General features: G+C 46.4%; 1 protein-coding gene across 2 annotated transcripts in view; it reads left to right on the top strand.

Moving 5' to 3' along the window:
• mino (glycerol-3-phosphate acyltransferase mino) overlaps positions 1-24,601 on the top strand; it is a 113,251-nt gene that overhangs the window by 30,361 nt on the left and 58,289 nt on the right. Inside the window, exon 1 of one of the 2 annotated variants that reach the window (XM_075676630.1) lies at positions 19,165-19,424. The exons of the other annotated variant lie outside the window; for it this stretch is intronic. Coding sequence (XP_075532745.1) covers positions 19,378-19,424 — 47 coding nt within the window. The 5' untranslated portion in view covers positions 19,165-19,377. Of the gene's footprint in view, positions 1-19,164; positions 19,425-24,601 lie in introns of those variants that run through there. 2 annotated transcript variants of the gene reach the window in all.

The raw sequence follows: 24,601 nt of genomic DNA, 5'->3' as shown, positions 1-24,601 counted from the left end.
AGTTCAGCTAGTCAACAGATAATAGTGGGGGCTAACACAAAGAAAGTAACTTTCTGGCGCCAACATTCGTTAATTTTGTTCGTGTGTTGTGAAGTGGTTCAGTGAAAGCTGGCCGATTTCCCAATCAGCCAAATCTCAACACAAGTAAAAGCTGAACGTTTTTGTTTTTATTCACACATTTATACTGGAAAAATGACTGACCTCCACGCAGTGCGAAAGTGGCAGTCTGCAGAAAAATTCAAATAGACAGCTTAAACCTTCGTTAGTACAATCAGGGGTGCATCAAAACGCCAAGAAGGAATGGAATCGTTTCGCCGTCCTTGCTCTTGAAGTTTGACAAAACATCACGGCGGGGTTTCGTTTAATTTTACTTTAGCCTTTACTGTTCATGTCGACAAAGAAAAGTGAACAAAATGTATAGCTCAACACGCACGCACTCAAGCACTTCATTACAAGTATTTCACTGGCAGCACATGCGCTGCCGTCATGACGAATGAGTCGAGGAACACTTAGGTCAGTCCACTCAAGCTTGCACAAAGCTGTTTTAATCATGCAAAGTGAATACCTGCTCAGAAAATAGTGGAAATTGTGCTTACCTGTTTTCATTAGAAAATCTGAAAAACTCCGCAGAACTGGAAATCCCGCTGTTGGAACACCTACAGAGCCACACAAGACATGTGACGCCCCAATTTAGCCATTTTCGTCTAATGCTTGGACCGTCCTCCGTTCCTTGCACGCCTGATCAAGCTTCTCTTATCTTTTCCATCTTCATACTTGGCACCACAACCGAAGCTGATGACCGAGCGCGATCCGACTTGTGATATCGCTGAGCGTGTGGCAAGTGTGAACAGAAGAGAGTTGGACGGACACACGAGGGCAACCACTTCCCGCGCTTTGTCCGATTTAAATTCACAAAGAGAAATAAAACAATAACTAACCAGAAATAGTGTTGCCGCTCACTCACATTTCTTTATTTCTAAAAACTTGTCAATGACAAGAAATGTCAACGTCCACGTACACTTCGTTCCACGGTATCTTCCACGGGAGCCTGGCTACCGCTAGGAGCACGCCTGTCCCTTACAACCGAAACTAGCACTCGCGTTCCGGGGGTCGGTGCAGCTCATAGGCGCCCATTCCTGCGTTTCGCGTCGGCGTCGTCCCTCGGCGTAACTGAGCGAACGAGCACAGCGAAGGATGAAACAAGGAGCGCGGCGCGCAGCGGGGGATGAAAGACGGCGATAGCGATGAGAACGCGAGGGAGAAAAACGGATGAGGCTGCAGCGGAACCACAAGGCGGAAAGAAGAGGAGGAGGGTATGGCGAAAGCGTCCGAAGAAAAGCGTAGTACCATGCAAGACGTGCTCTGCGGCGATGACTGCTACGAGATGGCGCCAAAGTAGCGCGCCGTCGTCTATTCACCGATGGCATGCATCGAGCTCGTCGACTGATACGATGTGGAAACAAAGCGCTGCATGAGTGGAGGTCTGTCTGCGGCGGCTGCTGTGAATTGCGCGCATGCGTCACCCACGCGCTGCCTCGCGATCTCCCAATTAGCGAGGCAGTCGCACCATGCTTTGCTCCTATTGCATTGTGCCGCACGAGACAGATTGTCCGCGCCAGCCAATATATCGCAAAATTAAAACACTCACGGAGCTGCGCTCAAATTTCTTATTAGGGACTATCGTAATCGTCGGAGATTTTTTTAAAGGTTAGAAATCATTTTAAAAAGATGCTGGCGGTACCCAATTCCTCCATCTTCAGTTCAATTACTTGAAGCTGCTGGCATTTCTTTGCACGACAGTTCACAACAATGTGCGGTTCATTATATGTTGCTAATTGGTTTCTAATTACTTTCACATGCTTGCGGAATCTTACTGTGTGTGTGTGTGTGTGTGAAGCCAAAGAAATTGTTGGAGAAAATGAGCAGTTATTTTTAATTACGCTGCGGAATTAATTATAAGCGGAGATAAAGTGTGCCAAAATTTCTTTTTATTGTAAGAACTTTTGTTGCCGGTGGGAGCCGAACCCGGCGACGGCTCTTTCTTAGATTGTGAGAGCGTGCGCGTTAAGACCATATGAAAAAAAGGAAGTAGAGAGAGAGAGAGAGAGAGAGAGAGAGAGAGAGAGAGAGAGAGCGCTGTAGTGGTACTACACTGCACAAACCTAACAGTCGCAGCGGCGAGGGTGAGAGGATAGTTCCGACTCGCTGGCGCACGTACTTGCGCCGCGTGTGAGAAGCGGTAGTTAATATAACCCTCAAATGTGGCTCGTTTTGATGTGGGTTTTTTCGTCCTGTGCACTCCAGCAGCACGCGCTGTCGATGTGGTCGATAAAAGAACGAGGAAACTTCCGTGCAGGATGTGAACGTTGATAAGGGCATTGAGGTGATGGTAACGGTTGCAAAATTACCGGCCTGATAGGAGCCAAACATAGCGCTTGCATGACGTCCGGCGACCTTGCGCGTGTAAAAGCCGAGTGAAATCGCCGTTGCTCAAGCCCCATGTGTACCTCGGGAGTTGTGCAAGTGCTACGTAGCACTTTCTACTATCAAATGTTTCTTAACGTTGCTTTGAGACGTTGAAGACTGTCTGTTACGTACCTGTCTAAAGGAAACCCGCGCGTCAGAGTGATTAAGAGCGCGGTAAGGAAATTGAGCCTGTACAAATAAAAAGAGAAGCGCAACACCCTTGTGATAGTAATACGCCGCCCTTAGCTTCTGAATAGTATCGCTGCTATTTCTGGACTGTAGGCCGAGACTGGTGAGCTAATCTTTCCCTCTTTGTCTGCCAGCTAGGCCAGTGTCTAGCGTGATTACAATGTTCCGTTTCCTGCAGCGCTCGCTGCCTGCGGCGGGGGAAGGGGCTTGTAGGAAAGAGCAGCGCTTGTTGTGTTGCCTTGCTGTGATAACCTCGGCGGCGGGTGACAAGACAGGGCTCTGCTTTCTTAAAAAAAAAAAAAAAAAAAAAAGTGAATGGAAACGTCCCTGGCCTGAGACCCCACTCGGGGCTTGCGTCGGACGCTTTTGTTCTTGTCACGGTTTTCTTTCCTGGAAAGAGTAGTGAACCGGAAACCTCGCTGGTTATCGCGCGTTTTTTCTTCTTCTTTTTACGGCGTCCGGATTAGAATTCGGGCTCAGAGCGCTTTCTCATGACGATTAGAGGCGGTAGAACAGCGGTAGTTAAGGTCGTTCTTTTTCGTTTCTGCAGTTACCCGAATTATTCGTTGCGCACAGACGTCATAGTTCAGGTAGCCAAAGTTATCCGCAAAGAATAGACATAGACAGTCCGTAAACGCTAGTTTTTTTTTCTTTTCTATATTTACTTCCCGGGGTCATAGTATTGGCTTGACTGGCGGTACAGGCTTGTTGATCGGTAACTTCTTGCTCACGGCTTGCGTTATAAATGGCGCATCGTCCTCGAATAAGGGAAAATATGATTGAGCTACAGTGGCATTTTCACTATCAGACGGCAGTCTTATGCCTCCAACCACAAGTTTACGGGACACAGAATGTGAGACTAAAAAAGGAAATTTTGTCGCAGCTGACGCGTCTGTACTTAAAGGGACAGGCAACCGCTCAGAATGTGAATCGAGATAACTCCGCTGATGGAACGATTCTCTATCGTAGTGGCTAAAACGAGCCACGTTTTTCTCATTAAACATGAATTTATATTTTTAATTGATCACTACAAGTTGCGAAAAATGACCTTTGGCGCCCAACTCGGCAAAAACATGAAGCTGCATAAGAGGTCCACCACGTGACCTTCTACTAGAGTACGCGGTTCCTGATCTTTTTATTAGTAATAAAATGCAGTATACCTTTTTATTACTATAAGTATTTCCTGACTTACAATGTGCAGATAAGCCTTCGTTTATTGTGAGCAGAAAATTGGAGCTGCCTTCGTTTTCGATGAGTTGGCTTGGCTCGTCTATCGACAGAACAACGGCGACGAGGGCCGGCCAGCCATGACGTAGGCGTGTACTTGGGAAAAAACGTGGTACAAATGTAAGAAATAACTGTACAACAACGTGAACTTATTGCACTAGCCTATCTTCAGAAGTGGTTGAAAAGGTCAACACTTAGGAGGTTAACCACAGTTGCACTCATTTCTGTGAAAGCAGAACGATAGGTGACTTTCACAATTTGCGAGGCAGGCTATCGACATCGCTCTCACTTCTCAGCGTTGCTGGAGGACGGACTCTTTGTTTTAGACTGCTCAGATCGAAAAATTCTGCTTACTAAATATCCACATGCTTTTGGGAGTAACCTCTGCAGATCTAAACACTACCGAGGGTGAGCTTTGCGTCGCGCCATAGAAAACTAGGTCCTTAAAAGTCGGTTGTCAGTCCCTTTAAGTCGAAAACTTCAGTGGGGACTTCTCAGTACGACTACCACATTTGCCATCTATATTCCCGGTCCCTTATACTTCCGGCTGCCCTATACTTCTGTGCTCTCACTGTTGCTGTTAGAAAGAAACAGTATCTTGTCATGGGGTCTCCGACAGTTTTTTTCTTCGGGCTCCCTTTTTTTTATATTGCGACCAGCCGTATCAAGTGCACCCGTAGGAGTTGGGCGCTCTCAAACGTGCCCTTGCGACAAAGGAACAAAAACACAGTGGTGCAGACAATCACAATGGCATTTATTTCGCCTTTTATACACCAATCTAGCCAGCCAAATTATTACCTATACAACATATACGATAAATCGAAGAAGTTCGACTCACCGCGACCGGATAGCGAGCGAATATGTTCGCACCCATGCTGGACACCAACGCCCAATCGTTCGCGTGTACGGTCAGGCGAACGGTCGTGCGTTCGAACGATCGAGTTCGTCGATTCCGATGGCCTGCCCCTAAGCTTTTCGCGGGATGGTCCCGTGATGCTCTGGAGCGCCGTCGCATCAAAGTTTTCCAGCAGCGGCAATCTACTCGTTTTTTCGCTGCAGAATGTATTTCGTAGCCTGTTTCTTAGTGGCCATTTTAGTGGCTGTAGCTTGGTGCCTGGTGATTCCGACTGAAATATTTATTTAGTAGCTTGGTTTAAAATTAATTGGCGCCTCCTTCGATAGGACGCCACAAATCGGCCACCGTCTGAGGCGTGCATGGTCACACGTTTCAGCACAAGTTGTCCTAGCCCAGATGGCTAACGAGGGCAGCTAACGGAAGGCCACTTATCTCCCGCCGTCAAACCGGTGGTATCGCCCTACGAAACAAACAAGCGCGCGTTGGCGCTAGGCGTTGGATGTGCGCCACCGGCGCGATGCTTACGGCAACAAACCAATGGCTACGCAATTTTGGCACCTAAATGGCCGTGTGACGGCTTAGACGGCTGGGTTTTATCCCTGGCTGGCTCGGAAGGCGACAGGCACTCTTACAGTTCAAAAGAGAGCGGTAGGGAAATTAGCCTGCTATTGGACACCATTTCATTTTGTTTCTAATGCTGACAGAGAACAGCGAACAGGGCGTGTTTTTCTTCGTCGTTCCAACGACCCTCCAAGAGACTGAAGTGCATGTACTTTCCTCGTCCCATTATGTATGCGTTTTTTTTCCTCATCAAGTTTCATGTGTAAGCCTTTGACTACATGCCTTGGTTGTTTGCGTAGTAATAAATATTTTTTTACATATACGTACACATCATTATACGTAGACTACAATTACTTGCACATGTGAGAACTATATCAGATACTTGTTTATGAAATAGGAGCAGGCATATTGCACCGTGGGGATGGGGACGTCGATAACACAAATATTCAGAATTATTAAATTGCTTGACAGTTTTGTCGGTACACTAGTATCGTAATTGCTTTCCGTATCAACTGAGGAAGCATGGCTATTTCTAAATAATTGAAAAAAATACAATTATAAACGTGATAAAGTGCGCAGAGGAAAAGCAATATTTTGTTGTCTTAAGTCAAATAAAGAAAATGTGTACTGCTATTCGACGTGAAAAGAGATACATGGATATACCCTCAGGACCACTATAGCCCTATCATTGCCTTGCCGTGACAAACATGTTCGTTGAGCCGTAGCGTGCTTTCGAAGTTGTATAAACCGTACCACACGCTTCCCGCATGTAAGATACGACAAGCTGTTGGCTGTCTTAGGGAGTTTAGAAATAGCGTACCCCAAAAAACCAAACTCTTTTCTACGCCTTTTCCAGTGATTTTGTACGCCTGGCCGATAGCGTCTCCCGACTTCAGGGACTCTATAAAGCTTCCTGTTCGTCTGGTTCGATACGTGGCACGCACTTGCTGCAAACGTCGACAGCCTGCACTCTTGGAAACGGACTTTGAAAAAAGCAAATTCCATCCCAGTAATTTTTCCTCCATTGCTCTAAAAGCCGCTGCCTGCGACTTGGCAAGTTGCTGAAGTTTTTTTTCTCACAAACCATTAGGACAGAAAAAACCGTGGAATACGGATAGCCTGCAGGGCGGCTTAGGCGATGCACGTTATCTGCATGCTTAAATGTATCTGCAAACTCAGAAACGAAACCGCGTAGCTCCCTGGCATCCGTCCAGGCGACAGGTTAGCGGCCATTGATGGCTCGTGATAGATGCGAAGGTGTTTAGTGTACCTAGGGCTGGCGTAACACATCAGGCGGATGGAGCGATCGCAGCTGTGCGTGCGCGATTGATGAAAGCTGTTCGCTCTGTCTCGGGCTGGAAGAGTCAGATTTGTCGCCTGGGATGAGAAAAAAGAGCGGCTGAGAGCCCGCGTTTTATTCCTGGCGTCATACTTGTGATGCCGCTGTTGCATAATTTAATGACCTTGTCCTGATTTTGCGATAAGTGGGTGTAACTTCTGCAGAGTAAACGCAAATAAAACGCCAACTGTAGTGCACGAAAAAGAGATTTATAATAAAATGGAACGGCTTTCATTTGATGGCGTCCTTGATCTACTATGCTAAGCACGGACGTTTGAGAGCGATCGACAGTGCCAGATTGATAACGAAAACGACTGAGTGAGAATGTTGTTTGTTTCAAATAGGAAGGGACCGACAGGCCCAGTGAAAGGAAAAGAGCGATCAAAGTAGGGCATGTAAGCCGTCGGCATGTACTATCAACATACATTCAGACGCGAACAATTCCAAAACTACTCCAATGCGTTGTACCGCTTCCAGAGTCACATGCATTTGTAACGGTCGCTTAATTCAGACTCCAAAACGTACACACACAGGGACTACTGCATGGCTAGAAAGCGGCTGCAGAGCGATTACACGTCGTATTTTCATGTAATTATGTGTAACAGGCGTTCCGATCAGTTATTTCCTGTTCGTGTTTCAATTTACGCTGTTGGTACAAAATCCAGGATAAAAGAGCTATGAAGGATTGGACGAGAAGAGTATCCGGAGCTCGTGTACCGGCATTGGAAAGACTGCAGCGAATTTTCACCTATAGAATTTATAAATTATAGAAATTATAAATTTATCCAAGCAATGTTGTCTAAGCTGCACGGCTGATAATACTCTTAATTCTTTTATTGACAGCCTTTATATAGCACCTTACCAGACGACGCGGCCACGTGGTGGTCAGCAGATATTACACAAATCGCAGAACAAGGCTTCCGAGATTTTCAGCTTGCCGAGGGTGACTGCATATCACGGAAGTCATGCACAGGCGCCGCACTGGTTCTCAGCTTTCCGAGTACTGCAGCATTACCGGCGAGCAGTCAGATGGCGGTGATTATTCCTCTTTCGAGCTTTTCTTGGCGCAGGCACTTGCATTTCGAACATAAAGTATTGCGCGGAGGCCAGTTGTACCAGGGTTATTCATTTTTTTAGAATGTACATGTTTTTTAATTGCCTGTGGCAGGTAGCACAAATCTAATCCTTGAACCTAATTGCTAGAAGAAGCGGACGTTACTGGAACAATAGAAATGAATTGACTAACAAACTTTCCCTAAATCAATTTTTAAAGAATCACTTTACGGCACATATTGCAATTTACGAATTGTAGCCTGTGAGTTCACAAGGCGTATCCACTCTGAACGAAATGAAAGGCTCCGGTTTAGACCCATGCAACCGTAAAACGTGCTGTAAAAATGCTTTTTTACGAATTACTTTTTTTTTAACAAAACGCTTTTTTATGTATTGGAGCACAAAAGTAACTAGACCGCCAATGTATTTCGTTTTGCGAATGAACCCCTCGGAACTGGTGTCAACCTGAAAATTCGTTCCAAGTGCGCCTTACGAACTCACCGGCTACTATTAATAAATTGCAATATGTGCCGTAAGCTAATTAATTATGAACTTAATTAGTGTTTTTGAATTAAGCGTATGTTCCGATTTCTCTTGCAAGTAATGTCCGCCTCCTTGAATCATCCAACTCAAGGACTGGAATCTTGCTGTCTGCCACAGGCGATATTTAAAAATTCTGTAAAGCTTAAAAATTATGCGGATCCCGCACACTGTGGGAATCGATGTAAGGGAAGCTTTCTGTGCTATTGCCTTGATTGACGATAATTAGCGGTGATGTTGACGGCGAATGTTTAATTTCATCAACGTTTAGTCTAACACGAGAGTGGTGAGTTGATGTTTTACGTTACCTTGCGTGCACCACTGCTGTTTGTTTGCGTAGTACACAAAACACACAGGGGGAGGTGTTTGTGTGAGGCGTTGTTGTGCGCCGTACTTCACAAACTTCAAGAGGGTTAATTATATTCCTTGCCTCGTACATGGCACGTCGCATCGGGGCAGAAGTATTAAATTCAATTGAATTACGGGGCTGTACGGGCCAAAACCACGATCGGATTATGAGGCACGCCGTAGTGGCGGACTCTGCATTAATTTTGACATCATGGTGTTCTTTAACGTGTCCCTAAATCTAAGCGCACGAACGTTTTTTATTTCGCTCCCGTCGAAATGCGGCTGTCGCGATCAAACAGGCGACCTTGAGCAATGCCATAGCCGCAAAGCTATCGCGGCGGGCAGAGAAGTGTTGATTTGACGTGTGACCGCTTCCGTAGTGCTGCCTAGACCCTACGGTGCACTTTAATTCGGCTCTGCTTCTGCACGCCTTGCGTAAATTGTTCGCCTGAGAAATTTGCATGGGGTTTATTTTTCCAAAAATAGCAGGAGCGTACCGTATCTTGAACTTAAATTCTCACCTCCTCCACCGCAATTTCCGCTTCCGAGGTTTCCGTTTCCAGTCGTCCGGTTTTCGGGATTTCCGGTTCCTGAATTTTCGATGTTGCACGGCCGCACCTCTATGCAGCAGTGACGCCGCCTCCGCCTAAAACCAGTAGCTGGGACCACGCAATTCCGCTTGACGCCGGAAGCTGAGGGAGTGAGCGAGGGAGAAGCGCAAGAGGAGGAGGAGGGTAGGTTGGCAGTACTTAACCTTTCGGCGAAAACTATGGAGTTGCTTTAGTGCGCAGGTTCGCGTCGACCACGCTGTCGGACTCGTCAGACAGGTCGGCTATGCCGCCCTCGCGTGCCGTGCCTGGAGCTTTTGTAATCCCTTGACGAATGCTTTCCGAAATTGCAACTGGAAGCCGGCACGGTTCGAAGTCGTTGACCCTCGTCCAGGGAAAAGCTGCCTCGCAGCACTGGAATGTTGTTCAAGAACGACCCGTCCCCTCCAGCTGAGCGTCTTCCAGGCGGGAGGCAACGCCGGAAGGAGGTCAGCCATCGAAGAATAGAGCCCATGAAAGTGTCCCCATTGACGGAACATGACGCGACTTGCACGGGCTCGACGATTGGCTGAAAATGAAGTGACCCCGACGGACTGAAGGGGTTATAAGCAAGAGAAACATCAGGAAGAGAGGCACTTTTCTTGCCGCGGGCCGCAGCGTCTGATTTGCTGTCGGCTGTAGCGATGACTTGTTTACTGGTATTTTGCCTTTTTTCTATTCCTGTACTTAATCGGCCAACTCCCGCACTCAACGGCAAGATCGAATAACGCTTAAGTAAAATTTCCAGTTGTGGATGGTTCAGCAAACTAATTACTAATAAATTAATTTCAACACAATTTTTTCTATCTCAGAAGCGCTTCTTTGTTGTTATTTTTAATACGAACCTTCTTTCCATGGTAAACAAGCCCTAGTTTTCCTTGGTGTTGAGTGGTGTTAAGACTCTGTATGGTAAGTAGGGAGGTTGGTCTCCTCGTACTGAAATTGTAGTCGGCTGCCGCATAGTAGGCAAACACTGAAGGCATACTGTAGCTGCACGCCTCTTCGTCTTTCGTTTGCTTGCTTTAAGATCTAGCGTATCAGTTGCCGAATCAGTGCCTTTTTTTCTACTTATGAATGTGAAACAAACCCTGGGATTCTTAAGACAACAAAACTTGCTTTTGAAGCCGTGAATTTTCCCCATCATTTGGTGATCACATTACTGAACTTTTTTTCACGAGTTGGCCACTGCTTGGACGGGAAGTGTTGAAGGCGGCTGAAATGTCGCATTTATTTCCTCTTTTTAAAGCGAAGCTTTCTTTGCCTCTTCCTTCGAATTTTCCACTGCTGCTGCTGTCCAGCGTCGGTGGGTGGTTTGAGGGAGCACGGCAGAGAGGAAAGGCGACGCGAGAAACTCGTTTCGACCTTTCCGATTATAATTTATTGGCATCCCCTTTGAAACGGGGCGGTGACAAGTGATCACTTAACTTGCTTGAGTTAATCAGGTATGCTTTACGCGTCGCAACAATGCCCTCTGGAGCTCCCTGGGCATCGCCACAATACCCTCTCGACTTCTGCAATTATCCACTCAAAAGCTTTGCAGAAACTGCAGCTATTTCTACGCGTGCAACAGTGCGGATGTGAGGTAGCTAGAATGGTAGAGAGGAGGTAGGAAGGTGAGCCAGAGAACGGGTTAGAACCGACGAAGTCACGAAAGGACTGAATAAAGGTTCATTCACACAGGCAACTGACAGTGGTCGCGCGACCAAGTTGGTCGCAAACGGTCGCTTTTCTAGAAAAGCGGCTATTCTGGTCCAGTCGCTCGCTGCCCAGTAGGCGGCTTGCGTGCCCTGCCGCTGATCGCGAACGGCGGCACGGTCGCACCCACTAGCGTTGCTTTTTCTTCGGAGGCTTCCCTGCTGCCACAGCTGACGCCATGCGCGGCATGCACATCAGCACAGGGACGACATTTTCCTCTTCGCTGGAACCAAAATCCATGGCTGTTGCCTGAACGCAGCGAAGTGCACGCGAACTGCGTAGGTCCTTAGAGTTCTCTCTGAGAAGGATAATCTCCAGGATTGCGGCTTGCGGGTCGCGCTCGCCCGGGCTTGCCGGTTTGAGCATCGGTCGCCTTCAGTCGCTTTTTGGTCGCCAGTCGCGAATGGTCACGCAACCTCTTGAAGTCGCCGGCGTGATTGAGCCCTTAACAGCCTTGCCACTCTTCGCTCGCATGCGGGGGGGGGGGGGAGAGGGAAAAGGTTACGTAAGAAGGCAAGCAAACGCGACTATTAGACACTGCAGCAGTTGTGGATAAACTGGATAAGCTTAAGTTCTATGGGTACTATTTCGGTACGCTTCTGCTATTTCTAAAGAATAAATACCGTGAAAATTAGTCAAACGGACAACAGACGACACTTCGGAAGCAACCGTCCATTAAATCAACACTTCTGTACCCGCCGCGGTAGTTTTGTGGCTGCGACGTTGCTCGAGGTCACGGGTTGATGATGATGAAAACGTTTTATTGACAGGAAAAGGGGGGGGGGGGAGTTAGGAGAAGGGTGGTCGGATTCTTATCCCGGAATTCCGTTGGCTAAGGCCGCCGCCCTGGCTTTTTCCACGAGGGCTTGCTGGTCTTCGAGGGTTGAGCTGGAATAGGCTGCCTCCCATCCTTCCCACGTTGCCATATGGTATGGTGCAAGGCTAATAGCGTCTAAGGCATTATCAGCCTGGCAGGCCCACACCATATGGTACAAATCTGCTTTCTGCCCGCAGAATTTACATTCGGCTGAAAATGATTGTGGCTCGATAGCATGTAGCTTGACTGGGTTATTAAAGGGACACTAAAGCGAAACAATAAATCAGTTTAGACTAATGAAGCATTGTTTGAGAACCCCGCAGGCAGTCATTTCAAAAAAATATTTTGATTATTAGATGAGATAATGAATCTACAAGTATCAGTATTTGAATTTCGCGCCGAAGCCCCAGCGCCGGTACGTCAGCGTGACGTCAGGGATTCCAAAGTATGTTTTCGCATTTGGGCCGCGTTGGCTGAATAAAGGTTCCCGAAACTTGCCATGTTTAATACTTGGTACCTTTAGAACACAGTAGTCAATTTGTACCGCGATATATAATTAGCAGGCCCTAGAAGATGCCATCCAAATCCAAGACGTCACAGCCCCCAGGTGCGGGAACTTAAGTAGGCGTCGCCACCCGTATTTCGTTCTTGCTCTTTTTCTGGCTTACCAAACATCTTTTCGTTGTAAGAGTGGTGTTTTTGGTGTTGTAGAACGGTAATTTATTGATGCAGAAAAAATCATTTTTCACTTTAGTGTCCCTTTAAATGACATGGTTTGTAATCACCGTAAATGACATTCTTCTGTTTTACCTAATCCCTTGGCTGGGCCGGGGTATTTTCGTCGCGATAAGCGCAAGTGCTGTAATGCGTCTGCACAAGTTACTAATGGCAATGGGAAGTCCGAGTCTTCGGGGATGGAGGGGGAGGCACCCTGCGGGAGAAAAGCTGGGACGGCAGCGTGTGCAGCGTTTCCCTCTACACCCCCATGACATGGCATCCAAATCAGCTCTTTGCGCGAAGCGAAGACCCCAGAGTGTTTTAGAATCCTGCAAGCTAGCGGTGCAATTCCGCCCTGCGTGTAATTTCTCTATGCAGTTTGCGAGTCCGTAACGATGTATTCGGAATTAGGATGCGAAGCTGCCATAGCGATCGACACCTCTTCCAATTCTGCAATTTCCACTTACAATGATCTCACCCAGCGCTATAAGTTAGTCAAGAGAACTATCCCGCTACCGCACAAAGCAATCAATAAAGCACAAGAAGTCATGTACAGGCGACTTCCTACCCATGCCCGGCCTTCCTGCACAATATCTGGACGCGCACCCTCACAATGCGTGTCGCTTTTGTAAATATATAGCTCGCCTTGCTCACATGCTCTGGGTTTGCCCCCTGGCGCCGGGGGCCAGGAGCACGAAGGAAGAGTGGGACCGAGCTCTGCGCAGCTCGGACCTTGAAGCATAGCTCTAGGCTGTCCATCGGGCCCGCAACGCGGCGGTGGGGCATGCATGGCCTCTCTGTCCCGACGTGGGAGCGGCCCGCTGCGCGCTAATCGCGCGCACCGAGGGACCTCAAGAGAGTTATTCATCCATCTATCCATCCCGTACCGAACAGAAATTCCATTGACCGTCTGCTCTTGATGCACCATCGATATTGTGAAGGCTCCTTCCGGAACCGCAACATCCACGAAGAAGACTCCCTCTAATTGAGAATAGATACGGTCCATATTCTTGACTCTTGCCCTCCTCCTTGCTTTGTGATGTTCTGGGTGTATCTTTTAGGAAGGGGTGGTTTCGCAAACTTGCTCCTTCACTCCTTCGGAATGTCTTGTCTTGTTGCCGTATAGCGAGGACAGCTCATATTCAAGTCATCCAGCACCTTTCGTCCCGTTTTTGTTCCTTCCAATCTGGCATATTAATACGTGGGCCTCAATTACCTCATCTGTTGTATTGTGCACCCCCAACTGCAACAAGTGCTCTGTAGATGTTTTGACCGACAGTGCTAGCACCTTCTTGTATGTGCTGTTCTAAGCGTGACGACGGAATGGTTTAAATAGCGCCTCCTCATCCGAAAGTACGGAGCCACGTACACGATTCGGCTGAGTATAAAGGCTTGGACCAAACAAAGAGGGTCGTTCTCCATCATCCCTCTCGTCTTATTGATGATACGAGTAACCATTCGCATTACTTATTCGCATGATGTACGGAGTTGAATAATCATTGCTGCGTTGACACCCTTGTTGTTAACCAGTAGTCCCAGGATACGCACTGTCTCCACTTCAGGGATCGCGGCGTCGTGCACCCTAATTTTGACCGGGACTTCATCTTCACGTCTGCGCATGCTAGAAGTGCCGATTTTTCCGGAGAGCAGCGCAGTCCGCACACCTCGGCGTATTTTTGGACTGTCAAAACAGCCTCTTGAAGCGCCTCTTTCCTCTGCTTCAGACTGCCCTTCGTCACCGAGACCGTGATGTCATCTGCATAGAGGGCGTGCCGAATTCCCTCTATGCGATCGAGTTGTTCTGGCAAATTTATAAGAGCAATATTGGAGAGCAGAGGGTAGAGGACTGCTCCTTGTGGCGTACCCCTAGTGTCCACAAAGACTGGTTGGGTCCTAACATCTCCAATTTTTACATCAGCTTCTTTGTCTTGTAGATTGGATTGGACAAACTTTAATAAAAGTCCTGCAGAACGCACTTCAGCGCGCAGTGGGCGTCTCCCACGCAGGGACTGACAGGGATGTCTTGTACAAAGTCTCTGACGTATTCAGAAGTCCTTCTTCCACACAGCGTCTTCCGCAGGTTGTCCAGGATCTTTGAGTACTTCACATTATCGATAGATCCAGGGCTAGGCTGGCTCTACTGTTGCGTTTATTGGGTGGGTCAATAACTTCCATCTTGAGCTGCAGCAGTACGTCTTGCGTGGATAGAGGCGCGCTGAAGCCAAACATGGTGTGGGGCATGTAATCATTTCCCTCCAAATACGCTAAAAGTCTGACATGCATTGCTTTCTCCATCAGCTTGCTGGTACTTGCTCGTCAGGGCTGCCACCAGCTGATAATCCCTAACCTCATAGCCGTGGAGTGCTCTCTTGAGGTTCCTCTGCTGCTCTGCGCTCGTCTTGCTGGGCTCGATAAGGCATCGCAGGAGGCTGCACGTAGACTTGACGCCCAGCCCGCCTCTCAATTAGTCGCACTTGATTAGCCAGTTGTTCTTAGCCAACGTCCAAGCGTATTCCTCTGCTTGTCGCGTCATTTCAGCAATCTTGATTTTAAGCTTGTGATTGTGTTCTTGCTTCTTCCATCTTCTGGGGAGGCCTCTCCTGGCCTCCCAGAGGTGGAGCAGGTAGTTGTCGACTGCCGGGACATCCTCTGAGGTATGCAGCGTTCTCGTTACTCTTCCTTTGACAGCTAGCAGCGACTCAGCCCATTTCTCATATTCTTCGATAGGCGAGTTAAGTATAGGATCCTTGGGCTCACGGGTTTGATCCCGACCGCGGCAGCCGCATTTCGACGGCGGAGAAATGTTAAAACGCTAGTGTATTCAGATTTAGGTGCACACTAAAGAATCACAAGTGATCAAAATTAAACGGAGGCCCCCACTGCTAGGTGTTCATAATCAAATTGTGGGCTTGGCACGTAAAGCCCCACAATTTAAAGCTCAACCCTTCTGATACGATGAAATGTCATGTGAGGCAATGACAGTGCTAACCTTCTCGCAGGCTATGAACAATGGCGCACAGCAACGCCCCAAGCAAACACGTCTCGCTGTGTGTTCATTGTACTACTGTACGGGTTGTAGTCGGGCATGTAAACATGTGGTAGCTGGCCCATGCCGTCGTCCAACTCACCCACGCTTGGGACGTGGTTGTAGGGAGGAACTTGCTATCATTGAGAACTAGGAGTACGGAATTTATTTACAATATTTACATTACGACAGGAGATACCTTTCAACAGTCTAAGCACTCCACCTATAATAATAATAATAATAATAATAATAATAATAATAATAATAATAATAATAATAATAATAATAATAATAATTGACATACATAAATCATAGATAAATTGTTGCAAGTGGATGGGTATGCTGGACTCGTTTGTTAACAACACATGGACTCACGAGCAGGAGGCATTGCCATATACGCGAAGGACAATATGTATGTACAACCATACACCTTTAACTCGCAAGAGGACAATGTTACCGACTGTGGGCATGTCTGTGCCGCACAAACGAAAGACGGAATTGTGATATTCACTGTGTATGTATCTCTAGGCACATCCAAGTGTGATATAGAGAAGTTCATGACCACGCACTTTGCGTGGGTTAGCCGTGACGACACTACCCCTCTGGTCATCGTTGGAGACTTCAATGTGGGCATTTCAAAACCAAACAAGAAATGGTTCACTCAGTTTGTGCTAGAAGAGTTTTGGTATAAAGTGCCAAACCAATCCAAGACACTCAACTACTCAACAACGGCCGTGTATAGATTTAACTTTGACCAAGATTCTAAGGTTGTAACCGCACCAATCGTAATCACAAAGCTATCGTCACTACTGTTACCAAATGTTGAAAATGAATGCATGTACCCTTTCCTAACCCTGTGTAATGTGCCATACAGCTTCGCTGGTCATCCACCTTCACAGAGTGGATTGGCTCCTCAATATTTCTTGCTTTCTTTTCTACAAGGGTTGTTATTTAGGAAGTTCTGGGAGTGCAAAAAGAAGCACCCATTGGGCTGTGTATTGTATATTAGTTTATTGCGCTGCTTTTTCTTCCTCGTCTCGTGGCCCTTTCGCTCTCGCGACTAGCGTTGGCTTACGAAGTTAACATTTGAAGCGCCACACCGTCGTGTTGTGTAAAACCAACCGACTGATTTGTACCGAGTTATGCAACTTCACACCGCTGTTACATTCTTGACCTTGAAATTATACGAGCGATGCTTCCATCATTTGCTCGAGCTTGTGTTGGCACACCTTGTTAGAGCGCTGCAGCCTGACCCTTTAGGAACTTAAGGTGCGCCTTTAGTTGGAGATCAGAATTCTTATAGGACGAACCAAAGTAACTGTCACTAAAAGCGTTATACTCCCCTTCCAGTTCAACGCAATAACCTATCCTTTTCACAAGCATGGATATGTCGGCCTCACCCTTGTGTAGAGCGCTGGAACGGCGGCCTCCGGGGGCGCCTTGGAGACAGCCAGCGACGTCTAACGCTAGCTGCTGAGCACAAACGTGTCCAACAGCTAGCGTTAGACGTCGCTGGCTGCCTCCAAAGCGCCCCGGAGGCCGCCGTTCCAGCGCTCTACACAAGGGTGAGGCAGCTAGCGTTAGACGTCGCTGGCTGCCTCCAAGGCGCCCCCGGAGGCCGCCGTTCCAGCGCTCTACACAAGGGTGAGGCCGACATAGAGACTCAAAAAAAAAAAAAAAAGTATTTAATAGTGGGGCCAGCGAACTAACGCGCACCAATCAAGCCTCGTCGCTGTCCTTCAATATTGTGTTCTTCAGCGCGGAAGTCCGATTAATAAAGTTCAAGGGACTTCTTGACGTCACCTGATCACTGACGTAAAAGCTCTTGGCAAGCGTGGATGAGTCTCGTTAGATTCCAGGTGTCAGTGGCTTGGTTATCACCCTTTGCACTCCGGTGTACGGAACGTACAGAGTGATCTGATAATGTTGTCAATTCATTAATAGCTATTCCTTCTCATCGACCATCGCGCACTGTCTTCTACATCAACGGCAGCAATGTTGACTTATCGGACTGCCGGGACATCTGCACTCGGGCGCGCGCGAAAGAGAGAGGCTCTTTTAATGAAAACTTCCTGGGTTTGCCTGGCGGCACGCCTAACATACTATTCCTGGTGAGTGCGATGGTAGCTGAAATAATCCACGCAGGACGTACCACAGACTTGTAACGTGCTCACAACGTACAGAAATTGTCTTTTTGTGATCAACAGCATAATCCTTGAAACTAGTAGCACCGTTTTTCAATTTCATTAAACTCAGTCACTCGTTCAATTTCATTGCAGCTCATTTATAGTTCCGTGCGTAGATCGTATTATCGCCGTAAATTTATCATCCCGCATAGATTCTCCAAAGCTAGCGCGTGTGTATGTCCTTATCATTCATATTCATGTGAACGTGTTCTTTGCAAGTTATACGTCTTCGCTAAATAAAAATCGCCACAGTTCGTTGCTTCTGATTTGCGAGTAGACGTGCGCCCAACCTCTCCAATTTTGTTTGCTGGGGTTTTGTGTGTGACGGCAGGCTATCAAGTATTACTACTCGACAGCCCGCAGTCACCATTACCATGTATACACTACGCACAATACTTTATCTACCGAACAAACGACATTTAAATAACTTTCTTTTTTATCACCGTGCGGCTCTTGCGTAGGTTCATGGTGAATTTCTTATGTGCGAGTAATAAACATTATTTTTTTTTCTTCTTGTAATCCGATGTGCTGTTAGATATCTTCCAAAGAGAGCTTAAAAGCATAACCTTAGTTTTGTAATCCATAATAGTTGTAACTACCTACGTTCTTTGTGAACGCTTTTCATCTGTCATTAACAAGGACCCCGAGAAGTCGCCGTATATAGGTCACTCCCCCCAAAATTACAATTGGACACTTACGACATCCTTAAGTCACTTATTGCGCGACACAGTTAAAGCAATAATTGTTTACGATTCTTTCATTCAAACGGAAAGCGAATGAGCCTGCTCCCTGCCACTCTGATTCTCGGTGGTTCACTCGGCCTTAAATGAGCCAGTTTTTAGAAGTTATTACTATGCCAATTTACCACGACCTTGAAAATTTGCAAATGTGTTCAATTCTACTTTGTATGCCAAATATTATCTAGCCTGCCCATGAGAACGACTAACAAGTGTGCACTAAAACGTGACGTTACTAACTCAGAAAAACAAAGTTCAGTATTGAATGAAACCACATGCGCATAACTATGCTCGCATTTCCCTCACACAAGGCGAAACCAGAAGCAACGACGACTTCTATGTTGAAACGACTTTACGTCTGCGAGCTTCGCTGATTTAATACCCGGATCGGAATATTCACCATCAATTACGGCTGTCGTCATGACAAAATTGCTTTCTCTGCCGAAACCGCTTGGTGTCTCAGACGGCTATTCGTAAACTGTTGTTGAGCGCATCCATAAATTGGTCGTATGTGCACTGAACCACGCGGAATGTGGGGCGTTCCGAAAAGGGGGTGGAAAAAGAGAAAGAAGCCTGAAAAAAAAAAATAAACCGTATGTCTCCCTCTCCCGAATGTGCCGTAAGTGGAGTTCGTCGGAAGCGCGTCGACGATTTTTCTGCTGCCGCGGCGGCGACGACCGCGCGCGCTCTGCTCTCTGGCCGGCCTCGTTTGCTGCGTCACATATGTGCGAGCGTGGCCCCTGGTGGCCGGCAGCCTGCTCCATTCGCGCGAGCAGGCCAATCGAATGCCGCGCTGGCGTGTACGCTTCCGCTCCGCTGCGTAGTGCGTTTCCGCTTTGGTTTTGTAAATGTTGTTCGCCGGCCTGGCTAGCCACCATAGCCTGGCCATGACGTAATCTGCAAGGCGCTATCACTGCACCGGTCGCGACGTCGTCGAGAGCATGATTGTCCCTGGTGGATTCGGCGTCTTCGCTGCCGGCTTATTCGGCCGCCGTCACTTTCACTGCGAGGATCGTCAGCAGTAGTGCGGCGAAATGCTGACCGCCCTGGTGCTGTTTGTGTCAGTCTACCTGGCCGTCAGGTGAGCCACCGGTTCGAGAACTGCCTCTGTTCGCGTCGTTTACATTCGGTCACCGCGGCTCAGACGGTGTCTTCCCTTGCTTACTGCGTGTTTCGGCTTTCACGGAACTTTTGTGCTGCGTGATGTCAGACTTATTGGCTGCGATCGCGCGGAGCGGCGCCACTGCCGTGCCGGCCGATCGAGTTCAGCCGCTGCCGATGAGCACGTGGGTTTGATAATGCGCAGGCTGATGCAAGATTGCACGCAGATTCGACAGCGCGGGCTTGTTTGAAGTGCTGATTCTGCTCTTAGTTTTCGCTTCGTGTGCTTTTTGTGTGAAGTAGCTAGGCTTGACACAGCCGCAGGACCCTAGCGCGAGTGAAGTTGTGCGCGTTTTTATGTTGCAAATGTTGGGGGAGATTGGTATGCGGGTAGAGATCGTCGTGGCACTCGCTGCTGGGGTGGCTGCGATCTCATGTTGATTCTGTCGACGTTCGTCTGCTTTTGCTGCAACGGCCGCACACTGCGCAGCGTAATCTGTTCCTTTCTGCATTCAGCCGTACTCATGAATTTTTCTCTCTGTGCACGTTGTAAGTTGTTCGGTCACTTGGTTATGAATGAGAGCGGCGTGAGCTTGTCTTCGCGACTCGCAGCTCTAGATCGGAACTGCGTTAAAAAAAAAAAAAACTCTTTTTCGTTAACTTGCTATAAAACAATATTGTTGGGTCTTGTTACAATGTCGCCAACGCGCCGTACTTGGTCGAACGCCGCGTGCGTGAAACGACGGATCAAAACGTGTCCGAAGAGGAAAACTGCTGGACTTCCGATATGAATGTGCGCCGTTCGCCGCTCGTGTTGTTTATCCTCGTAACGTTCATGCTCGTGGGAGCGCGTAATCACCTGATAGGATCATCATATCTAACCAATTTATTAAAACAAGCGCACCAAACTTACTCTCACAATAATTGCAGCTGCACCAGCTATACACGTACAATTAGTTTGTCAATAACTGGAGTTTGAAGATATATACATATATGCTCTCCTCGAGAAGTTGGACTGTAGTTAGCTGGTGCGGCTGTCGTTACATTAAAATTATGTGCGCGTGCTGTAATAAATTGGTTAGTCTTGTTGATACAGCTCATTTTAAGTGATTGTACCTAACGTGTTTTCTCTTTCTTTTTTTTCTTTTTTCTTTCTTTTTTTTTTTTTTTTTTGGTGCCGCAACTTCGCCTAGCTTCGCAGGATTAGTTATTTGGCGCGTGCTTTGGCATTGTATTCCACTGTTCGTGTCATGTTCACTAGATAATAATTCACTTGGGGAGGGGGTTATTATTTCGCTTGTTCAAGTATCTCAATAAACGCCCTTCTTTTGAGAACAAACTGAGTGCGCTACAGCTCTTTATTTAGTTTCAAAATGCTACCGAAAAGGATTTGGGTCATTCTAATTTACTACCTCGAAAGAAGAAAAAAAAGTTTCATCGGCGTTGGAGCGTGTTCGGGTTTCGGATGGTGGGCGTGTTTTCCTTGTGGTTCCCCGACGCGGGGAGCGACGTTGTCACAACGGTAGGGCTCGACCGTGATGCTGATTTTGAGAGGCAAAGCGTGAACACGTGTCCCAGTCATCTTTCCTCGTTCGCTCTGCTGAGTGTGAACTCCTCCGGTGTTAGCGCCGCCTCCTTTGGCATTCCGCTCACCCGCGAGTTGGAATTCTCTTGAAAGGGGGCGACTGGGCCCCTCAGGAAACTGGCTTCCATCGCGCGCCATCTCCTTTCGGAGATCCACTTGTTAGCCGCTCGTCGTCGCGGTCTGGTTGGTCGCGCCGTGGCCTTGACATGAATGAGCGCAAGGTGGCTGTGCGTTCACATTCATGCGCTTGACCACATATGCGTCATGCCCGCTGCGACTGTGCGCTTGATTTGAGGCTGCTCGTTCTAGAGTTCAGCAGCCATAAGTGCTTTAATTCCTGCAATTGTAAAAACTGCACTCAGTATGAAGAACATACGCACGCTGTGGATAAAGGTGAACGTATGAATATGTACACCGGATGATATTCTGTAGTGTGAACATCTCTTTAATAATGTGCAACTTAAGTTGAATTCCTTACAATAGCGCTGTCCTCATGTAAGTGCTATTGATAGGAAGGCACCCGAAACAAAAATGTGCGCGAAGATGCGTGACAAATGCACATCTCAAAAGCTTCATCCTTGGAACTTCAAAGCAGCTTCATTATCACTGGTAAAATACTGTTGCACATTTTGTGTGAAGAGCTGGAATAAGTCAATATATGAAATGAAAGATAAAAAAAAATTTAAAAATGAAGCACCAAACGAGGAGCTTGGCAGAGACCCACCATTGTTCGTGTATACACTTCTCACAAATTGCCAACTTCAAGCCTCTGAATTATGCTTGACACAAACAAATGGAAAATTCCAGGTATTGTGAAGTGTAGCCTGAGCTTCTTTTCACTGCAGATACTCTGTGCACCTGATTATATTTGGTGGAGCAGGTGTGTCTGTGTTGCACAGTGGTATTGCACATTGTCAAGGCTTTGCAGCTTCTCGAGAGCGAAAGCACTCGCATTTGAGGACAGCCTTACGAAAACCACGATGTGACTTTTGAATATATAAAGAAGGGCTTGGCCCTAGTGCATGTCAAAAGATAAAGGTGTGTGTGCCACCACATTTTCCCCAGCTCTTAGCTGCCTATGTTCAGTATGTGCCAGGTTGATAACTCTACAACTTCCAGAGTAGTGTTTTGATTTGGCCATTGTGATCGTCATATTAAAATATTCTTAGTGCATAACTTTAAATGTTACTTCAAGGAAGAACAAATCACTGCTGTAGGCCATAAGTTATACGTTAGGAAGCACCTCGCTTTGAACACAGCATTGTTGTTAGTGTAAAGAAAACAGTTGAAGTGCTGAAGCAAGCATGGAAAGGTGCAGTCTGCATTTTATTTCAGTTGCATTTACGATCCTACTCCTTCTATTTCCTTTTACGTTTAGTTACTGTGTGTCCTTGGATCTTAGTAGTGGTACCTTGTCCATTCTGCCACATTCAGTTCCCAACACAGAATGACTTCTTAGTATGTACCTGGAGTGAAATCAACCTGACAGAAAATGCTGTTCTAGAATTAAAATATTCAGTTCCCTCATGCTTTCCTTGGCTTCAGTGTTACTATGTGCAGTCGGCATCAAAAGTTTACAAGGCACTGGTTCAGCAAATTTTTAAAGTTTGTTCTTACAGCCATTAAAATAATGCAACACGATGTTTGTATATACTAGTAAAGACTGGGAATCCTGATACCAGGGATTGGTGCAGAGACTGCATAAATATTATACTTTTTTTTTCTGGATACCATACCCTATACACTTAATTGCCGACTGTACTGTGTGGAGTGCAGGTGAAATAACTCGGCACTTTTTTTCATGCAAACACTGATGGTATGTTTATGGTTGATGCATACATGTAATGTACAATGAAGCTAACATGAATTGTCTTTAGTTTGAAGATGGCATCCAGAATTTGTGAACTGGGTCAATACTTATCAGAAGTTGTTCAAGAAATTAAGTGCACAAAATATAGTTAATGCATTGCTTTTTATTCTTGGTTGAAGACCATGTCATACCAGTAAGATTGCATATAAACTTTTTGTGCACTAATTGGATCCTTTGTGGAGAGAGTCTTTAGAGCCAGATGGGCTCAGTGTATTACACTGTCGTGTAGGTTCAATTGATGCAGCATGGCACAGTAGTACATGAGACTTTCTTGTGGTGTTGATGCATAGAAACCCTATGCATAGTAAACCCTATGTAAAACACAATTATTTATTAAAATCACTACAGCGTTGCCTTGACTTGAAGCCATAATTATATCAATGCATTTTTGCCTTCAATTCACTGGTTGAGTTAAATTACTGTTCAGAAAGGTGACGTGTGCATGTTACGCAGGGATGCCCTGTATGGCATAATGTGCTACTTGTGATATAATAAAGTATGCAAGTGAGGTTTGCAACTGAAAGAGAATAGTGTTCTGGACAAGCATCTGCTATTGCATTTTGCTACCAGTGGCAGCAGTGGAGATGTTGGCTGACATCAATTTTGCAGCTAGTGGTTCATCAGTGCAAAAGTGCACCACTATCTCTAACCTGTTTGATGTATATTTGTGATTATTTATGTAGAAAATTGTGCTGTTTGCAAGGTGTAGTCTTGGTTAAGGAGTGTTGAATGCGATTAGCCAACATGTCACAAAAAAGCTTGTTCTTTGTTTTATTATCTTGCTGTATGTAGTACACCACCTGCTTCATTATGGTGAAAGAAATTTCATTGTGTGGAGGATGTATCGTAGGCATTTTGCAAGTGTATAGAGCATTTTATTCAATTTGTCATAATGAAATGCAGCACACTTTGTCCAGGCTCATACTTTGCACAAAAAGTGTGTGACTGCTTGCTTTAATTCCCAAAAGCTCAGTGCAACACAGTTACCACTTTATGTGCAAGTTGTGTTCTAGTTTCTGCGTATAATGAACTGAAAAGTAGCTTTAGCAGTAGGGCAGGTTGTTTGTCAAAATGCAGCTGCTTGATGTCCTTGTGCCAGATGGTTGCAGGGGAGTTTTGAACGCTTGAATTAATTGAAGAACAGAAGCTGAATAGTATGTTGTCACTACTTTTTTTTCTTTAGCTTATGCTTTGGCTATGGGGTGACAACCAGTTCTTGGTACTAGTTTGTTTGCCATTGAAGCATTAAACTTGCACAACTCTGTTGATGATTATTTGAAACATTAAATTAAATAGAAGTTGAATACAAGTTTCATTTTTGTTGGAATTTATTTTTTGCATTGACAAATGTCATTTTAACATGCGCATGGATTTTTGCAGTTGCTCTTGCACTTTAATTTCATGTTATGCACATTATTAAACAACTTCTTGTACATTCAAAGTGATACAGAGCCTACGTATTAATAAAAATTGTGCACAAACCATTTCTAATGATTGTCAATGTAAACGAGTAGCCGAACGCTTCTAGAAAACTATTAATATTATTAGAGGAGTGATGAGCTTGAAGGCATAATATATTTGTTGCAGCGAGGAGATCTGGGCAGCATTTGTTGCTTCATTGCATAATTTCCTAGAGAACAGGACTATTAACCAGTACGTCTGTAGTGGTGCCGGAATCCTCTCCTGCAGAAGAGGAAGGCTG

The sequence above is a fragment of the Dermacentor variabilis genome, unplaced genomic scaffold (genome assembly GCF_050947875.1).
Source record: "Dermacentor variabilis isolate Ectoservices unplaced genomic scaffold, ASM5094787v1 scaffold_12, whole genome shotgun sequence".
NCBI lineage: Eukaryota > Metazoa > Arthropoda > Arachnida > Ixodida > Ixodidae > Dermacentor > Dermacentor variabilis.
The sequence above is the reverse complement of the archived record's forward strand: the minus strand, read 5'-3'. Positions and strand labels throughout refer to the sequence as shown.